The sequence below is a fragment of the Amblyomma maculatum genome, chromosome 5 (assembly GCF_055883805.1).
Source record: "Amblyomma maculatum isolate TAMU_Amacu chromosome 5, ASM5588380v1, whole genome shotgun sequence".
In the NCBI taxonomy this organism is placed as follows: domain Eukaryota; kingdom Metazoa; phylum Arthropoda; class Arachnida; order Ixodida; family Ixodidae; genus Amblyomma; species Amblyomma maculatum.
In genome coordinates, this window is record NC_139348.1 from 121,978,665 (window position 1) to 121,998,229 (window position 19,565).

The window sequence follows — 19,565 nt, forward strand, 5'->3', positions numbered from 1 at the left end:
ACGTTTTAGCTATGTGCACGTGGAGAGAGGACTGTTCTCGAAACTGATACATCAGTTTCAGTCGGCGCAGCTTCGCATAAGGCCGTGACGTGTACGTGTTGTGCTTTCTGCGCATGACACGTGACGCCAGCATCAAAATGAACGATGAGTTTGTTGGGGAAGAACGGCTTATATATGTTTTTTTTTTTTTTTTTTTTTTTTTTAACCCATGTACCAACTGCCTTGCGTGTGTTCGTCCAGAAAAAAATAAGAAAGACAATTGATAAGAACCTAGAAGTGCGCTTGGCGCTCCTGCATATGGAGTATATAATCATTGCTCGAATTATCATTGCGCCTTAATTCGCTTCATAAATTGCCGCTCCCTATTCGTGATCTTCGCCATCAAAAAACAGCAGCATTCAGGTTAAAGTCCACCCCAAGACGAAGACCACCCGTGGCGATCTCCCGCACTTCCCCTCGCTTTCTCCGGCCACTGCCTCATCACTCCACCGCAGCGTCCTTCCTCATCACTCCATGCATATGTAACCGCGCAGTTCCGTGCTGCCTGCGATTCTGGTGGTTTCCGCTCCGCGGTATACCCGCCCCACCGCTCGGAGTGACCACCGCCGCTGTTCGCACTACATATGTCGTGCAAGAGCTCGTTTCCTCGTCGCCACGCAATTCCGTCTACAGAATTAACAGAGCATCATCATCTCCCGCCCAGCCTATGATCCACTCCGCTTTCCATCGGTCCATCGATATGCATACGCATGCGATCTAATTTCTCTCGCAGCCTGTGTACGGTGCAACGCTCTGAAGGTCATCGTGTGGGCTCTGTATGCGTGCGGAATTTAATTAGAGCATTATATAGTCGGCCTCGCTGCTGATCACATTATGGGTTTCGACGGCCAAACGAAAGGGCGCTTGCTTTCTTTTTAGCACGCCTTCCCGCGAGTTGGTGCTCTGACAGCCGCACCTAATGGCTGCGTCTCGGTCCTAATGGAAAATTGCCGCGGTGCGCGGCCAAGAACTGGATAGGCATCACTACATTGAAGTTGTGCCCGTGCACGCGCGTCCCGTAAACTTTTAGTGCCTGCTGCACGTAAGCGGCGTAACCCGAATACTGTCACTGTTGTATTGGAAAGGTTTTCTTGAATCTTGCACTCATTTTGGAGGTGGTCAGTGATCGTTGACGAATTCTCCCTCTCTCACGTATAGACATGCAAGATATCCTGCTTCCAGGTAAAAACATTTGATGACTCCCAAACAAACAAACAAACAAAAAAAGCTTAGTGTCCTGTCCACACCGTGGTCCTATGGCATATGTCTCACCCCGCGTACTCCTTTTCCGCCGCGACCGGTCTAATCTCGGCAACCGGTGCGACAAGTGGCCATTTTTTTGTTTTTTCTGCACTTCCAATAAATTCTGGTCCCGATTCCTTGCTGGGGGCATTTTTTAGAGTTAAAAGAAGTACACCGTCGATCTCCTGTCCTGACTTTCGCAGTGCCAGCAGAGAACACGATTTGTAAACCGAGACGGAAGTCATCTGTTATCTTCCACCTCGAACAACGTCGACTATAACGGCACTCCTAGGCCTCTCTCTACACGGACCCGTGGCAATTCATTACGCCTTCCTGTGAAGCGGCAGAGCCGACCGTAATGCACCGCCTGGGGGGGCTCAACAGGTTCCCTCTTACATCGAGCCGTCGGGCAAGCAGCGTGAAAGCGGCTTGGCACGAACCTTGGAGGTTTCACTACGCTCTGCTCCCGGAAACGCGGAAGCCATTGGAGCGTTATAGGTCGCGCAGGCGCACGCGCGGCGCTGGAACCGAGCGCCTTCGTCTTCGCAAACGACAAAAAAAAAAAAAAAGAAAGAGAGAGAGAGAGAGAGAGATAAAAAAAGTTGTAGGTGGCAGGGATGGAAAAAATTGGAGATTAATTCTGTTTTTTAGAAATTTCTGGAAAATGATGGAAAAACAACGGATGTGTTGTACGCGTGCGTGTGCAAATATGAATAATATGAAAACATAATAATGAGATAGGTGAAATAAGCGTTTCACTGTGTTCCTGCCCGTGCCATTTAAGCGACTGCGATTTCACCTTTAAAATTTTTAAAGATATTTGGAAAGAAAGAGAGAAAGTGATTTAATGAAAGGAAACGTGAGAGGTCGGTCGGCGGTAAAGGCCCTGGCTTGCTACTCCACATTAGAGAAAGAGGAAAAAGAAAGTAAAAGAGAAAGGGTGAGTAGAAGATGATGATGTTATTGTACAATGAAATTATTTTAATTTGTAAAGATATTTTGAAAGCACAGGTATATATACCAAATACTAGCTCGACTTAGTACTCTATACATGCTTAGTTGCCCGTACTCGAAGGCCTTCTGGAGAGTTTGCGGCGTCAAACCGGAAAATTATGTCCACCTAGGTCCCCGTTTTGGAAACCTCTTCGTGTCGTGTGGATCCTCTAATGGGCGTTTGAATAACTGCTTTTAGCATTCACCTGGCGGCATCCAAACGGCTGCACACAAGACGTCCATTGCGCTGAAGTGGAGGGGAAGAAATATAGTTTTAGTAAAGGGCAACAATATTATGCGTACCAAATGCAGCTCACCTTGGTGGAGTCCCTTCTGAAGGTTTAGCTACTCTACACGCTCGAAGGAATGCATTCTGAGCATTCGAGTCCTAGCCCGGGTGCGCTTAGGTCGTTTATTTTTAGTGTCATTGAAGGAAAACGTCAAAAAGTTACTGGCGTATTGTTAACGCGGATATCTGATCATCGTTTTCAGGTTTGGTGTCGGGATATATTCAGCGAAACCTTACCAACCTGACTACCAGCGAAACCTGAATAAACCGATTAGAAGGATGCAAAGATATACAGTTGTCAGAACTTCGAGATCTACTGAATATCGCCTGCAGTTGGTTCTTTATAACCGAGGTCTTCGCTTGTCGGCGCCTCTTTCGGAGCTTACTACGAGGGTGGGAAATATGCGACGTTCTCAAAAGCGGGAGGAGATGCCTGTAAATCGGTTCGTCTTAAAAGGTCTAATGGAGTTTACAACTTCAAAACCAGCGGCGGCCTTTGAGTTCGTTATAGCGAAGACTTCGGTTATCTGCGTCCTGCCCAAGTCGAACGAAAAAAAGCACTGCGCCCTGTTGTGACCATGCGAATCCAATTTCTTGCCGCCTTTGAATCAAGGCTACCCGCGCTCGAAGCTAGCGAAAATCGGTGCTGGAGCGAGCCGACAAAAGAGACGCGAAGAACGAGCCCGCCTTGTATTGCCACCGTGAGTGCCTGGCGCGTGAGTCAACGAAAATCCTTGAGGGAGGTTCCTCTTTGTCAGCTCCCGGTCGTGTCAAAAGAGGCCCGCGACGCGTGTTTGAATGCATTTCGACCCATGCTGCGGGAGCCGTTTCGTTTTCTGCAGATCACGTCTCCAAGGCTGTTTCCTCCTCTCTGCCCTTCACATGTGAATAGAGCAGTATGGGCTGTCTAGAAGAAGAAAAAAAACTAAACTGGTCGTTGTCGGGGTCTGAGAATAGTGAAACTATCTCAAGTTTATTGCTTAAGAAAGTTGGTGAGGTAGCGCTAGTGGATGTCAAATGCACTAGAAAGGCAGGCATGAAATACTTCGGTGCAAAAGAAAAGGATTAGGGGGAAAAAAAAAAAAACTGAGTGGGCCCCCCCCCCCCCCCCCCCCCCCCCCCCTTGGCTGTTCCATTTTCCTTTATGGTCGTTTTCTTGTATACCAGGCAGACCTGAAAAGAAGTGGACACCGTTGTTCAGTTGGCGCCGAGTGCTCGCCGGTGTCCTGGCGGTCTCTTTGTTAGCCCCATCTTTGCCTCCCTTTCTCCGTCTTTGGCGAATGTAGGAGCTCTTGCGCTACGGCTGCACGGGCTGTATGATATTTTTTTAACAGCGTCCCCCGCTCTTTCTTGCTCCTGGGGCGCTGCTCTGCGCCGCGGGGGCAGGATCAGACCGGTTGGTTCTCCGTACCTGCACCGTTCGGCCCCGTGTTTGAGCGGGCACCGTATTCCAAAGCTCCTCTCTGTGTGCTGATCTAGCCGTTCAGTTCCCTTCATTCCTGTATTCCAGCCCTCGCAATTTCCTCGGCTTCTTGGCCGGTTTCTCTTCTGTATGTATTTAGGTCGCATGACTGGCGCACGAGGATTGGTAAAGTAAGGGACAATGAGCAGCATAGAACTTAGCGCTCTGCGAGTCGAATCAACGCAACACAAAACAGTGACGTTTGCTGAGCTTCCGTCTCGGCCACTACCGCGTTATGCCCCCATGTATGCCTCTAGCCGGTTGTTGCTTCCAGCGCTGATGGCAAAGTAACAGGACGTGTTCGCTTCACTTGCATATGCACCCGTCGGTAATGAAGCACCAAGAGGTCAAACGCGTATACCGTGCAAATTCTTTATCAGGCAAAAGAAACATAACAAATACTTGGGAGAATTCACCGCAGTGTAAAGAATTCAGGCGACGCTGAATCTTGCTGTGCGCGAGCGGGGAATGATATTACTATCAACGTAATATCTTAATATATGTATTAATATATATATCGTAATTAACGTAATATCTATCAACGTAACAGCTTTGGGCCATGCTGCACAAAAGCGCACTCCTATGCGTCATTTGTGGGCACAACGCTTGAGCAGCTGAGGCTTGGTATACAAGAAATACACATTCAAAAATTCACACTCGAGTGATCGGCGCAAACTTTTTTTTTTTTTTTTTTTTTTTTTTTTTTTTTTTTTTTTTTTTTTTTTTTTTGCTTGGGCTTGGATAAACCCGTAATAAACACATGCCGGGCACCTCTAGGTCATCGCGGTGTTATACTGGCGCCGCGTATTCGCTGTGTGCCACTGTGGAACACAGTTGTGGAACACAGTTGTGGAACTGTGGAACACAACGGTGGAATTCACAGTCTCTCTGAATATTGCGCAAGGAAAAAAATTTCCCCGCTGCAGGTAAGAGGCTGCACTGCACTCGACTTCCTTCGCAGTGCAGGAGTGGCAGCTCCCCTACTGAGCTTCTATTTTGATGGACACTTTCGGGGCCGCCGTATATACAATGTTTATATGCAGCACGCTACTTTAAGCGTGTTTCTGCGTTACGAAGCCCCTGGAGATAAACCCTTGTGTGGCTGGAGGGCGACGGTGTACACAGTAGGAGGACACTGTAATATTATACGTCGTTCTTCTGTTCCGGTCATCTTGCTATGGAGAGAAATTTTTACTGCCTTCCTAAGAACGGACTATCGTATATCACTCCCAACCTGGCTGTCGCTGTTTTTAACTTCTTTTAGTCCATACTTTCGGGGTGTGTACTTTCTTTTTTCATTATACCTCACCTAGGACGTCACGGCACTGCCGTGCATCGCTGAACTGCCACCGTTTTAAAATAAAATACTTTGTGCGACGTCTTTTCGAGGCGTTGCTCGACTGTGTCATATACAGTATACCTACAGTGGCACAGCTCCGCCACGAGGATTCCTGAACTTGAATATAGGGCCTTGGTGTACAGTAAATCTTTTCGGCCACTTGCGTCGTAAAAGTTTGCCGAGTGAAGCTGCATGCGGCGATCTTTTTGCTGGCTGGATAATATATATATATATATATATATATATAAATATATATATATATATATATATATATATATATATATATATATATATATATATATATATATATATATATATATATATATATATATATTATTTTCGTGATTTTTTTTTACTTAAGTAAATTAATACATTTATACGCTTTGGCATATGCAGTTTCACCAGCGAAGCCTTTATTCTTCTTGGCGGTATGCCCCGACTTCTAGATATGCCTCGCTTTTGGGGGGAGCTAGCTGTAGGCTCTGTATTAATAAATCACTCACGTGGACCAAGTGCGCTAGAAGTCGTTGAGACGGAGTCGCAGTCTCTCTTTCAGTGTTGTATAGTGGGCTGTATAAATTTTCGCTTTGAAGAGTTTAATCGCTTTCACCGTAGCGTCGATTTAAATAGAGTTCCGCCTTCGTCCGAACACTGGCAGAAAGGCTAAGCGTTTGTTTTTTTGTTTGTTTTTCACGCGCACAATGGTCGCTTGCTTCCTCTGAAACAGGTCGTTCGCTGCAGTGTTTCATGACACCTTCTTGTAACAACACAACCCTCGCAGATAACAATAGACAATGCCGTCTTCGCACCCGCATAAAATAAAACGAGTCTGTTTTCTGTGCACGTTTGCGATACCTGTTGGGTAGTTTTTATATATTTTTTTTCATTAGTTAGAGAAAGGAGTTTAACTACTTCTGCCGGTATTGTTCTCCGTTTGTGGCTCCCCTCTTTTTTGCTGCGTAGCCTGCACAGCTACTAGAGTTATTCCTTTAACCATCATGAGGATCACTATGGGCATCCTTTTTAGCGCAGGGCTGATTTGAATCTGTAGTTGGGGGGGACTTGGTGCATGCGCCGAAGCATTACATAGTGTGTGTGTTAACCGCAGTGCCGGGCTTCCTCCGGATGACCTCTAATCATTGCTGCCTAGCAATGGCCTCGGCCGCGTTCTTCCGGCAAATATCACGCTGTATGCTGGCCAACCTTTCGGGGGGTGGTATATCATATCTATGCAGCGACGTGTGTATGAAGGAGGAAAAAAAAAAAAGGGAAACGTTCACGCGCGCATAATTGCTGAAGCCAGTGAACGCTGAGCAGTATAAACCAGACAGGGAGCTTGCTCCGACCTGTTTACCCACACTTGGAGGAATTGCATAGGTGGAAACTGTGTGAGCATTAACTTAAGCGAATGGGGAAAAATACGGTGGGCAAAAGGAAAGAAACTGCGTTTTCTCTCGATTGGAGCGTAAATTAAGCGATGTAGGTTTGTGGCTCGGCGAATATTATTGCGGCTCTTCCTGAGGTAACAGCGCTACGCGTCCCATTTTCGTGATAGGAATCCTGAAATGGGACGCTGTTGTGAGTTGAATAAAGTATACTTGCGTCCAACAGACCACAGTCTATTATGTCTGCGCTTTCGGCGTGACTGTCGTTTCTACGGAATCTCGAGGGGGATATATCATGGCACAAAAGACGACAGTTGCGTATTCCTACGTATGACCGCTATTTCATCACCGCCCAAGGATGCATCGCCCCACAGCGGCCACGAATTAACCATTCTCTGAGACATGGTATAATGCAATGCTTGCGAGTCGCGACAGCCAGCCTCTGAGCGGTTTCTTGTCCGCCATTTTTATTTTCTCTTTGTTTCGATTTCTTTTTATTGCGGGATGCTGCGCAAGCTCAGCAGGGGGTCGTTTTTGTTGCGAAAGCAACACTACGCTAGTCGTCGAGCCATTTCGCATGGCACATCGTGGGCCAAGCTGCGCATGCGCGAGGAGCCGCGTGACGTCAGAGGCAGCAGCTGGTGTGTCGAAGCTGCCGCGCTTCACCGCGCGCTCCTTCAGTGCCGAAGTGACTTCATAACCACAGCCAGCACCAGCTGCGCATCACTCTCTGTTGGTTGTGCGAAGAAGAGATGTATTGCTAGGAAAGCGCGGCCAGAATCGACTATGGAGGAGATCCCGACCGCTTCTCAGCGCGTATCCTGAGTTATCCTAAGCGTAGCCACGCAGCTGTTGCTTTCACAACTCAACTAGGTTTAACCGAAGCTAAACCACTGCCAATTTTATTTGCGTCCTGTGCAAGCACTGGTGTGTCTAGCTGTGCGTGCTCGGAACAAACTGCTAATCAAAGAGGACGAGAGTTATCTTCGTGATTGTTCGATGATCTCCATGGTAGCGAGCTTGGCGATCAGTGCGTTTCTACGTTACATCCCGCCAGGCATGCACAGTGTAGTAGTAGTAGTAAGTGGTTATTAATTAGAAATCAGGAAACGGGAAGGAAAAGATGTCTGCCAGCCCCGGTTTCTGCAATCTAATATCTGAAGCTCCGGAACTGGGGCGGCGGAAATAAAGGGATAGTGAGGAAGCGGTAGAGGAAATCAAAGAGTTGAGCTACAGGAAGAGGCATGCACAGCCAGCGCTGTTTATAGGATGCTGTGGAGTTCAAGCTTGTTTTTGCTGGCTGACGCTTGCTCACGATCGACTAAGTGTGCACGCACTAATTACGAGTGCCTTCCAAAGGCAAAGCAAACAAAGAAATCTTCGGTTTCGGTGCCTGTCCTGCGTGGCTGCAGTTTTTGTTAACGCAATGTTTGTGCCGAGGGGTGCAATTATTACTCTCCCTTGAACACTGGCACGGAACTGAACGTATACGTTCCGTCTCAGGCGAGTACATTGCGGTGGAAAATTAATCGGGGAAAGTCGAGAAAGTTGAATGGATGTGATCTTTACTCTACACACGACTGGGCCGGAGGAAAACTCACGATTCACAAACACGGTAGCGGAACTGCTTCGACCACTTCGCCGAGTTGTTTAGTACCCGAGGAGAGGCGTGATCGGGCCGGGAGACTGCTTTTTGGCTCGGGAAATTGCGCAACGCCCTCGCGATTTTCAACCTGTTGTTGCTCACGCCTGATTGGATACCGCTGCGCTCGGATAGGCTTCGATTGCTTCTCCGAGAGAAATAGCCTAGTCGATTCGGGAGAGTAACCGCGTTCGCTGGGAAAGAGCCGACAGCCGGCCAGCGTTGTTTCGGTTTTGTCTTCTACGCGGCAGTCTTCTTCTCACCTTCCTGGATTTGCGCGCCTCGAACTGCTCACCGCAGCCTCTTCTCGTCCCATCGTCGATCACCGCACTGGAGCGGCTTTCACGGCCAGTTTACTGCTGCTGCTGGAGCTGAGCCGCCGGGGAATCCGGTTGTTCGCGCTTGGCCGATGGCGCGTGGCCGCTTCAAAAAAAGAGAGGAGGAGGAGGAATCATCACTGGCGGCCCCCTTCGTTATAATAAAGTTCGAAGGTCTCGGCAGGCTGCGTGCGTGGCGCGTGGCGGACGATGGTCGCGCCGATAGTTCGCTCGGTTAAGCGATGCGTTGCGGTGGCGATCGGCTGCCGGCCACGGTATGCCCATTGTTGTGGCGAGCATGTGCGCCGGAAGGTGCTCGTGCTGTACGCCTCGTTGCGTTCGATGGAAGGCGGCGACAGGTGGTTCCGCGCTGCGTTGCCAACATAGCGCGCCCGCGCTCACGCCTGCCGCAACGGACAACTAACGGATTAGTGCGCAGTTCGCTTAGCTTACGCGTGGTTGTGTTTACAGTTTTCCCGGCTAGCTGTGGGTGGTTAGTGGGCATTTTCAAAACTGACTAACTACGGTACAGTGGTAAAAGCTTTCCAAGCACAGCACTGCGCGCACAGCATACAAACTAAGGGGTCACCCGGACGAATCCATCGCTACCGTTTCCACTGCTGTAGGGCAGAGTACTACGCTATGCACTCGGCGGACTTTCTTTTTCTCTTTTTTTCTTTTTCTTTTCCTTTTCTTTTTGAAATAAAGTTTTCTCTCTCTCTCTCTCTCTCTCTCTCTCTCTCTCTCTCTCTCTCTGGAAAGCGGGAACGGATGTTTTCTCGCTATATATACATACATACCTTCTCCTACTTGCCTTAACCACTTTGGCTGCCCCAGTTGCAATTTCTCCTTTCCTGTGCCCGGTAGATGTGTGTGGAATCGGGGAAGGGAGGCGTTCTGTGCGTGACCTCCTCTAGCACCCAGAATTGTTCCATGCCACAGGCTCTCTTTCGTATCGGGTGACGCTAAGTGCTTGCAATTGTCCTTCGAATCTGTTGTACCTATAGTTCCTTTCCATAAACGCGCTGTCGTTTTCATCTGGCGCTCCTAAGCGTCCTCTTTTCGTTCAAATGTGTATAGGGGAATCGCGTGACGTGAAACAAGATTTGGAATAATTATTGATGAGTAATTAGGCAATTACTTTTTTTTATCTGCGGGCTGTTTGCGTCCTCCTCAAGGACTATAGACATGTAATTTTTGGGTTCGTGTTTTATTATTTGGAATGATGCCTAGGACATTACTGGACACGGATCACCATGTCACATCCGCGTACGACTGCTGAATAATTTATGATCAAATTTCTTTTCTCACCTGTTTCGGTTTCGGTTTCAAGAGCCGAGTGATGGCTGTGACGTCACAGTCAAGTCTAGGTCACGCGAGAGATGCAAACACAGGGATATAATCATTGCTATGTCATTTGAATACTACAATGATAAAGCCAGCCTGCCTCAAGAACAGGAACCGTTACAAGTGAAGAATGAACGATTATATCACGTTTTTTTTTTTTTTTTTATGCTGCGCATCCAGACATGATTGTGACGTCATAGCCATCTCTCGGATATCGAAATCTAAACTGGTGAGAAAAGAAATTTCAGCTATAAATTATAATACTGCGTGCGGATCGATATACAGGAATGACTTACCCTTCATTAACAAGAAGAAATATGCTACCAAAATTTAGTGTCTTTATTCCTTTAAAACCATACTTCGCCGGTAGTGTCTGATAAAAGATAAAGTGAATCGCAAAGCGTTGAAATGTAGTGTACCATGGCGCTTGCATCCATATGCTAACTGCCGTTGTGTCTACGGCGCCAAGGCAGCGTGGCTGAAGGGCTGCTGTGCTTTCGTGGCAGGTCGTTTATTGAGGCTGCCAGCCAGGCTCAGTCGCCCACCGCCAGGGATCTCCCGTCACCAGTCAGCGGCGGGCGTCTTTCCCAGCGGTGTCGCGTTTCCGCTGTGCTCAGAGGGCTAGCGCTGCCTGCCGCTTCTGGGAACAGTCCTCCCGCAACTCTCTCCGCACGTGTTGGCAGCACGAGCCACATGAGCCACCGCGCGAGCTAGGCGACGCTTCTGGCCAGCCGTCACGAAACAAGATAGCAGTGGTGCTGTAGCTCGCGCTGGCGATCTCGCGCGCTCTTAGTTTTGGCGGGAAAGCCGCGTCGCGCGCCAGATCACGCGAAAAGAATGCGGCGCGCGTTTGGCGCCAGTTCGTTCCCATGCGGGGGCTGCATAGGTTAGCAGCTGCCGGACATTCTTCTTGTCGAACTGTTCGTTCTGTCTGTAATCTGGGTACTCTTTATGGGTTGCCATTTTTGTTTGGTTTGCTTTCAAAGTGGTTTTTGTTTGTTTTTGACGCGAACATACTTTTGAGGACGGTTTGTGCAGTTATTTTTTTTTTTTTTTTTCAGTTATGCACTTCCATTATTCGGTAACCGTGCATATTGTGTGTCATTTCATGCGTTGCTGCGTGGTAGCTGGACTTCGTTAAAGTTCATCTGTCTTCTTTTCTCCTCTCTCGATTGTTGTTATTTACAACTGATCAAGGCTAACTAGTGTCGAGGCTCCTTCGTCCAAAGCGCTTCAGGAATAATTTTTAATTGCCTTTTTTTTTTTCGTCACCGCATATTCTTGTGGAGCGGTCAGCATTGGTGATGGCCTTGGGACAAGTAATTTATCCACCTACCCGTACCAAGATGAGAGATCTAGCATTGAAGAGGATGCATCGAAGGAAGAAATGAAAGAAAGTCGTCGCTTGAATGCGTACTGCATCCCATAGACTAAAGTAAGGCAGCCAAACGACCCCCTCCTCCCTCCCAGACATACACAAATACTCTTACGGTGCTCCACCGTGCAGTATAACTAAGCCAATTCTCTGAAATGATCCGTGGCCTTGTGTTTGTTTATTCTACCGAGAACACTGTCGAGATGGCTGCTTGTCGTTCTCAGTGCCAGTGGATGTACAAGCATTCCATGACGCGCGCACTCGCCACGCTGTCATTTGCAGCATGCATCCGCTGTATGGAGATTTCAAACACATATTCCACATCCCTTGCCATGTGGAATGATTTGACCGTTTCTGGGCATCACTGGAATGTGTTATTTCACCGGTTTTCGCAAGAGACTGGAGTCGTGTCACTTTAAGCGCCTACTTCGTACGCGCTAAGGTTTTGGGGTTCGATGTCCGGAGTCGCTCGGTATACGCACGGCTTTCCCACCTAGCACAAGCTTTGCCGTGGCCTCGTGCTCGGCAATTTGGAGGCTCAAGTGCTTCGAAAAGATTGGTTTCTGATTCGCCTCTCGGGAACAACAACAACAAAAAAAAAAAAAAACGTTATCCATGACGCTTTTATACAGAAGCCAAGGTCATATATAATGTGCCCGCCAGGGTGGTTTGTTTGCTTGAAGTGAACTATATGTTAATATGACATGGTAAACCTATCGGTGCCGTCAGCGAGTCAGGCGGGCGCGCGAATTGTGAAAGTTTGCGTGGATGACGGGGCTGTATCTGGCACAGGTCAAAAATGAATTGATTTGGAGGAATATGGGAGAGCAGTTTGTTCGGACAAATTTCACAATATATATCCTTTTTCTGCACACGGCAGGCTTAAATTCACCACAACACATTAAAGTTGCTTGTAAAGTTAGCTTTTCTGCTTTAAATTGTGGATATTAGCAGAATCGGTACGTCTATACCTATAACATCTGCCGGACTTGACCTACACTCGACGTTGTTCGTCTGATGTTGATATGTTACCTATTGTTCTACTTCTGTTGGTTTACCTAATACCTACCGATGCTGAACGTGGGCTATAATATGAAGGATGCCACCGCGGCAGGGTCTACTTGCCACATGCTCTAAATCTGCCTAGCATATAGCTAGCTGTAAGGCATTTTTTGCATTTCGAGTAGAAGTTTAGTGTGGCTGCTGTTGTCGTGCATGGGTCCATAACTCCATAGTGTATAGTTTCTCATAAAGGCCACGTGTGAGCACAAAGACAAGAATGCCGCGCTTCTTGTGGGGACGAGAATCGGTACTCTGGGGGGCGCTTCTTGTGGGGACGAGAACACCCGCGGATATGGCATTATATCGTGGAGTTGGAAAGAAAATGCAGCCAACAGGAAACGCACTCAGAGAAGCGTGCGCGTATACTTTCTCTTGCTCATAAATTTCGAAACTTGGTCTCTGTACTCTGGGGGCATCGATAAGAAACGCCGCCGTAAACCTGTCGGTGGACTCTCGTAATCGTCCCAAAATGGCGTAATGGGGGGAGCCGGAGTGGCAGTAGCGAAAGCGCGGCAACCTTGTCCCATCTCCACACTGTCCGTGCTGTCGGCATGACGCATACCTGTTGGCTAGCCAGCAGCACCGCGAATATTTTTGTTGTTATAGCGCGCGGCCGGTCGTTACACGCTCTATCGACGCCGCTTTAGAAACTATGGCGCCTCCTTCGGGAGTGCCATAGCGACCTCTTATCAGGCCGTCACCTCACCACCCGGTCCATTATGGATGCCGTCGGCCGAAAAATTCACGAAAAATAGTGAGAATAAGATTTCCTGTCAGAACTGGTCAGGACATGCGCACGGACTGCTGGAACCTCGCGTTCTCAATTGGCATTCGGCCGCCTTTTTGGCTTCCAGACGCGGCCAGCGTTAGAAACGCAGGAGCGTCATGCTATGGCATACAGACGGTGTGGAACGGCATTGCGAATGGGTCCCTTGGCATAGCGTTCCATCACCCTGCAAGAATATATATTAAATGATTGATTTCTTGCCTCTGCAACACTACTTCCCACCTCGAGTTAGATTGCGAACGACACGTGTGCTGCGCTGGATACTCTCTTGCATTAATTCGTCTTTTACTACATATAAGCATGATACATATGTTTTTGTTGTAGTGTTTATGACAGCAAAAGATGCCTCTTTCTGTTTCATTGTTATGACTGGGTACATTTGAATCTTTGCTGCAGTTTCCTAGACCTGCAGGAGACGGTTAAGCGTTCCTTTCGGCTTTGCCTTTTGGGTAATGGCAGGCGTATACATATGCGTAAGTTTACAGAAGCTATAAATTCATGGATATGTTATAGGGTATTCACGTTGGGACTTCGCTATAGAATTATGTTTGCCCGTGATACATCTTAGTTGCGAGGGCCCGACAAAATTTGTCGTTCAAGACTGAAACCTAGGAGCAACTTAAACGCTATATTTAGCCACTGTTTGACATCCAGTAAACAGGAGCTCCAGGCCTCACTTGTTTATTTTTTATATTTATTTACGGACATCCAAGGTACGTCGAAATAACTTCGAGGGGCAACGCGTGATAAATTCCAAGCCCGCATCAGGGGCCTCATTAAAGAAAGGCCGGTTCCAGGCGGCGCGCGGTCGCCGTTAAGGGCAGGCCTGAGAAAGAATCCAATGAAATATGGCATCCTCAACAGGTATACTAACAATACAGCTACAAAGGTAAGGTCATTGCGTAGGCTAGAGATGCGTTGGGCGAGAGGATGATGGTCTGGGCCTGGGTATGGTCGCCTCTGGAAAACGCGATAAGCCGTGCAGTCTCTTGAGTTATACACACCGCATTCCCTGCTCGACCGATGGAATGTGCGGCGTCTAACGGCCGATCGCCCCCCGCAAGTAAAACTGGTTCCATCGTTTATATACGTGGACCACTGGACACCGCACCTCCTATCACCTGTGCCCCTCTCCAGATCGCGTTCCTCTTTGCCAGCGCGGCGTACCGCTCCTGGCCTTATCGTTTTAATTTCTTCCCTCCGCGCTCCCCTTGTCGGCAGCTATCTGACGCCATTAGTGCTCGTTAGCCGGAAATCGTATTACGCTCTGCCTCCTTCGTACGAGGGAAGGAAAGAAGTGCGGAGGAGGCGTTTGGCCATCGTTCTTTTGTGGGGATTGATGCTGGTTTCACCTAACTCGCCCCGATGCATGCTCTCCGGTATAAAGCGGGTGCACGGGAACCGGACCGAGGCATTGCCACTGGAAGTGCTGCCCGTATTCTTGGCGCTTACGGAGTCGTTAGGCTGATAAGGGAAGAAGAACGCACCTCGCTCCTAGTCTTCAGCCGCGGCCTCTCTGTCCGGCGCGCTAGGCTTGGCGGCCAAGTTACGCCTTCTTATAGGAGCAAGACAGATCGATGCGTAATAAAGGAGCTCGCGCGTAACGCTGTTCTTAACCCGTAGTCTCTGGTTTTCGTTACCACTGGAAGCTTTTTTTTTATTTTATTATTATTTTTTTTTTTTTTTTTTAGATCTTGTCGTCGGCGTTCGCCCTAGGGCAGATACTTTCAAGACCGAGTGGGCTCTCCTGTCTGATGATCTGCGCGGTTTCTGCTTGACTTTCTAGCTAACTGCTCGGGCTTTTTCACCAGAAACTTCGCTTTGTCTAATTGCTGTTTTCTAGCACTCGTCTCCGACGACGTACTCTATCGTCGCTTCTTGTTATCGGCCGCGGAGAAGAACTTCCCATTGGATGTTGCAGTAGGTACAAGGCTGACGACAGAAGCTGGGTGGTTATAATCGATAACCAAGCAGGACGCGCGGTTAATTTGCATCAACATTTTTGTTTTTGTTTTTTTTTTTTCTTCAGGGCATTCGTAGAGTTGTAGTGGTGGAGCAATTTAACTTGAATTCTATGAATCTATTTCTTTTCCGCTTATGATCTGGACTTTTTTTTTTTTTTTTTTTTTTACCCGTGTTGTACGCTGTCCGGATTCACGTGCATTTTTAGTATGTGGCCACGAGAGAAGCTATTCAGAACGTGTGCAGCTTTGGTATGAATCTCGTTTATTTAAGGCGGCTGTTTCAGCTGTGGCATACAGGTAGCTTGTGATTTTATTCGAAATTAAATGCGGAAATGCATCTACAGCGAGCAGTTTTCTTTCTTGTAGAGTGCTGCGAGTTAACTTTGCCCCGAGAAGCGTGAGAAATTCGATGAATCACTTCTCTCTCCATCTCCTTATATACCAAGAAATACGAATAGTTCAGCTGTGACATTTCTCCGAATCCAGCATTATCCAGTCGATCTTGGTGGTGCGCCGGAATCTGGGAGGATTTTTCGGCTTTTCTCGGCCCGAACGGAACGCCGCCTTATACACACCGATCTTATCTCAGTGGTTCGATTTTCTATTGCCTCATCCCGTAGCGGCGCGACGGATTACGTGCGATCCCATGGACGTCCGCCATGGGATATAGCGCGCGCTCCTTTCTTTGCAGGACAGCAACCAATCGCACGAAGTCGCGTTATTGATGTCTCCTACGTGTCTCGTCCGTCCCTTTGGGAGAGGGGAAAGGGTGTATCCGCGAAGTCTCACCACCGATGTATTCACCGAGAGGGACCGCGGTGGCAGGCGCCAGTTCCGCTGAAACCTGTTCAATCCTGCCACTATGCTTCGGCGGCAACTTCTTGAAAGAGTAGAATCGGTAGGAGTAGGATGTGAGCGCCGACACCGACACTAAAAAAAAAAAAAAAAAAAAAAAAGAAAGAAAAAAAAAGAAAAGTGTACTTTTCCATTAGAAGACGAACAAGAGCTGAACCTGAATTTTCGGGTCATCGGTCATTCCTGTCTCGCTTCTGGTGTTATTCGCGACAAGTCTTCGTACGAAGCACGTCATGGGAAGAAAAATTTAAAACCTATAGCATCCGTCTCTGTGGTCTTGTGAGCGAGTTTAACCGGTGTCTTATCGGGAGCGCGCATTCGATGGTGTCCACATCTTTTTTTTTTTTTTTTTTTTTTTTTTTTTTCTGGTTTCGAAGCTTAGTGAACGCTCCTGTTGCTGCGTTGAATACTGATGGACTTTCCGGTGGAAACACAGTTTGCCTTTCTTTTTGCACTGTCTTTCTGATAAAGGGCGCCTTTAGAGGCCCGATATCGTTGCACATAGTGTAAATAAAAGCTGCCCCTCCATTAGAGAAGTCTACATCTATAGATATCTCTAATGAAGCTCTGCTATATCACCGTGTTCGGTCGCCTGCCTTTACGCGGCTTTTGCGGACATTCGACTGTGTTGCGATGCATTTGACAGCAGTGATGACGGCATTAATTGTATGGGTCTTTATATTTTCGTTCCGAAGTATCCCGCTTAAGTGGCTTGGACTGGCTAAGATCAAGTAGTATATGTGGGGCACGGCACGCCGGGTTTAGGTGATATGTTCCTTCCAGTTCAATGAAACCTCCCGAGAAAATAAGAGTAGGACCTACATACACTTCCTTCGGCGTTTGCGAAAAGGAAAGAAAAGTTCTTCCTGACATGCACGAAAAAAAAAAAAACATTTAACTAACTGACTAACTAGTATACTGCATTGAGCGAGGGAAGAAGTGACTAGCTTACAGGTCGATTTTAACGCCCGCTCCACATATTTTCATCCGCCACTGATTCGTCTTTTTGCTGATCACACACTGACTACAACACTGTGGAAGTCGCTTAACGTGCACTGAAATCGCAAAGCAAGGTGCCCGTGTGCTGTGCGATTTCAGTGCACGTTAAAGAGCCCCAGGTGGTCGAAATTTCTGGAGTCCTCCACTACGGCGTCTCTCATAGCCTGAGTCGCTTTGGGACGTTAAAACCCCACAAACCAAACCAGACCATATTATAGCCGCAATGGTTTCTTTCAATGGCTGTGCTACATGTATTTTCAAATTTTCACATTGTTGGCAACTAAATCAACTTCTTTAGGTGACAGAGTAATTATTATTAAACAAACAGAATTGCTGCTGAAAAAGCGGCCTCGGTGTTGTTTTCTAATCGTCGCCTGTGGCCGATTTCGCCAGGCTTTTCAGCCTCCCCGGAATGCGTAATCGTGTTGCTTGTATGCGGGAAGCCAGTAAAAAACAAACTAACCTAGCAAGAAAAGCAGGGAAAGAGCTATATCTAAAGCGTCTCTGTGGTAATAATGATTAACAGGCGTCATGAGTTATCGTTTCGTACCTAACGTGTTCGTCCGTTTTCTTTTCCTCTCTGTTTCAGACGTACTTTTTCACGGATGCGTCGGACCCGTTGTACCAGCTCAAAACAAGTGAGTCATTTTCGCTTCTGAATACTGTGCTTGTCTCTGTCGTATCTTGCTTCTCCTGTCCATGCTTGATCCTGCATAGAAATACTGCGGGGGGGGGGGGGGGGGGGGGTAAGAAAGCTCCCACAGCTGAGCCTTTTCTCCCACTTAATGGCCGCTCAGTCTACATTCGGTCATAAGTTATTGCAGGGTTAATTCGATTCTTGAAGCGTATCCGGCATACCTTATTCCTTGCAGTGCGTGGAAAGAGGACTGAAGCGAACAAATGATCGTTGAATGAGAAGATGGTGGGCACAAATTATATCCTTTTTTTTCTTCTTTTTTTTTTTTTTTTTTACGAGTCTCTGGGTTCGGAATAGTTGTATCGGGACTGGTACGATGCGCACGAAGTTTATCTGCTTTATACCTGTAATATACCGAGCTGATCATTTTGCACCTTCGTCATGCGCCACCCGCTGCTGTCATTTTATAAATAAGCCATTTGGCAGCCGGAATTTCGAAACTACTGGAATAGGGACAGCATCGTAGTACTGAGACGGCTCTGTATTGGTATGTTGTCCCTTGCATGTACTGTAAAGGAACTAGGCATTGGTGTTGTGCGTATCAGTCAAATATGGTTTATTGTATATACATCGATCGTGAGCGAAACTTACTCCTACATCGTATACACATCGCGTATCCTATTCTTTCCATGTTCAAAAAACAAAAACAAAAAGATGTTCAAAGATGTTAAAAAGATGTTCGAACAGATGTTCAAAATAAGGAAAAGTTAGCTGGGTGCCAATAGAACCGATATAAGGTAAGTTCATACAAATTCCGAAGAAAACAATCTATTTTTGTAATGCAGCGGCTTCCGCGTCTAGTACGTGTAGTGCTCAGAACCCGCGGGCCGGTATTACAGAAAGTGAACGCAAACTGAACGCTTTTACGTCACGTGATACGCACTTCCAGTGTGTAGTTACTAGTTTTATCGAAAGGAAGAAGGGTTGCCGTGCCGTAAAAGCGTTCAGTTCCGAGGCTTTGAGCTGAAGTGCTTCCAACCAATCACAGAGCATTCCGAAACTGAACGTAAACAACGCAATTCTGTAATACCGCCCCCGGTCGGTCAAGTCCAAGACCGCTGACAGACCCACCCATGCCAACGAGGCGACGGATTCTTTTCCTTATTGGCCCAGTGGCGCGGCCTGTGCGTGTCTTCCACCTGTGCGCATCGTTCTTTTGGTCTGGTGCGGCATGCAGTAAAGCAAATGCATGGCGATTGCGTGGGAGAGCCAGTTTTAGTGGCGGGGCTTTTCTAATCAGTTCTTCTTGGCCGGTCTTATAGCTCGTTGGCTAATCGGGCGTGGGAAAGCGCGCTGTTCTGTTCCCACGATACGCGCGCGCGCACGTGAATGCGCGTTTCCTAACTCTTTTTTCCCGTCCTTTACTCTTTTTTTTTCCTCTCCCAGATGGTCACCTCATCAACACCAACTGCTCTGCGTCGCACAACAGGTATGTGTTCTGGCTCCTAGCCACGGGTTTCTCTTGTTACGTGCAGCGTCGTATTGCTTTTTTCTCCCTTTGCGAGCTGGACGTCTCGATATACGTGAATGCAGCTGCGCTGTTTTTGGCTCCTTTTTTAGAACGCATTGTGCTTGGCTACACATCCTTGAAGCGCTGTCACTCCTTGTGCCGATGGTGTGGAAATCGGACACATGTGCTTCGAAGACTACTGAAATGCAAGGAGCTATCGGTTCCCACGAATTAAGGGGATGTGACGTCCGTGTACGGAATAAAACTTTGTGCGCCGTTCTCACGCACGCTGACGCGCGAAGCTAAGGTTGGAATGACAGC

General features: G+C 47.7%; 1 protein-coding gene across 1 annotated transcript in view; it reads left to right on the forward strand.

Annotated features, from left to right (window-relative positions):
- The window catches only part of fng (Fringe glycosyltransferase), a 94,114-nt gene that overhangs the window by 27,704 nt on the left and 46,845 nt on the right, over positions 1–19,565 (forward strand). The window contains exons 2-3 of the mRNA XM_084604220.1: positions 17,687–17,735; positions 19,181–19,223. Of these exons, the coding sequence (XP_084460346.1) occupies positions 17,687–17,735; positions 19,181–19,223 (92 nt within the window). The remainder of the gene's footprint in view (positions 1–17,686; positions 17,736–19,180; positions 19,224–19,565) is intronic.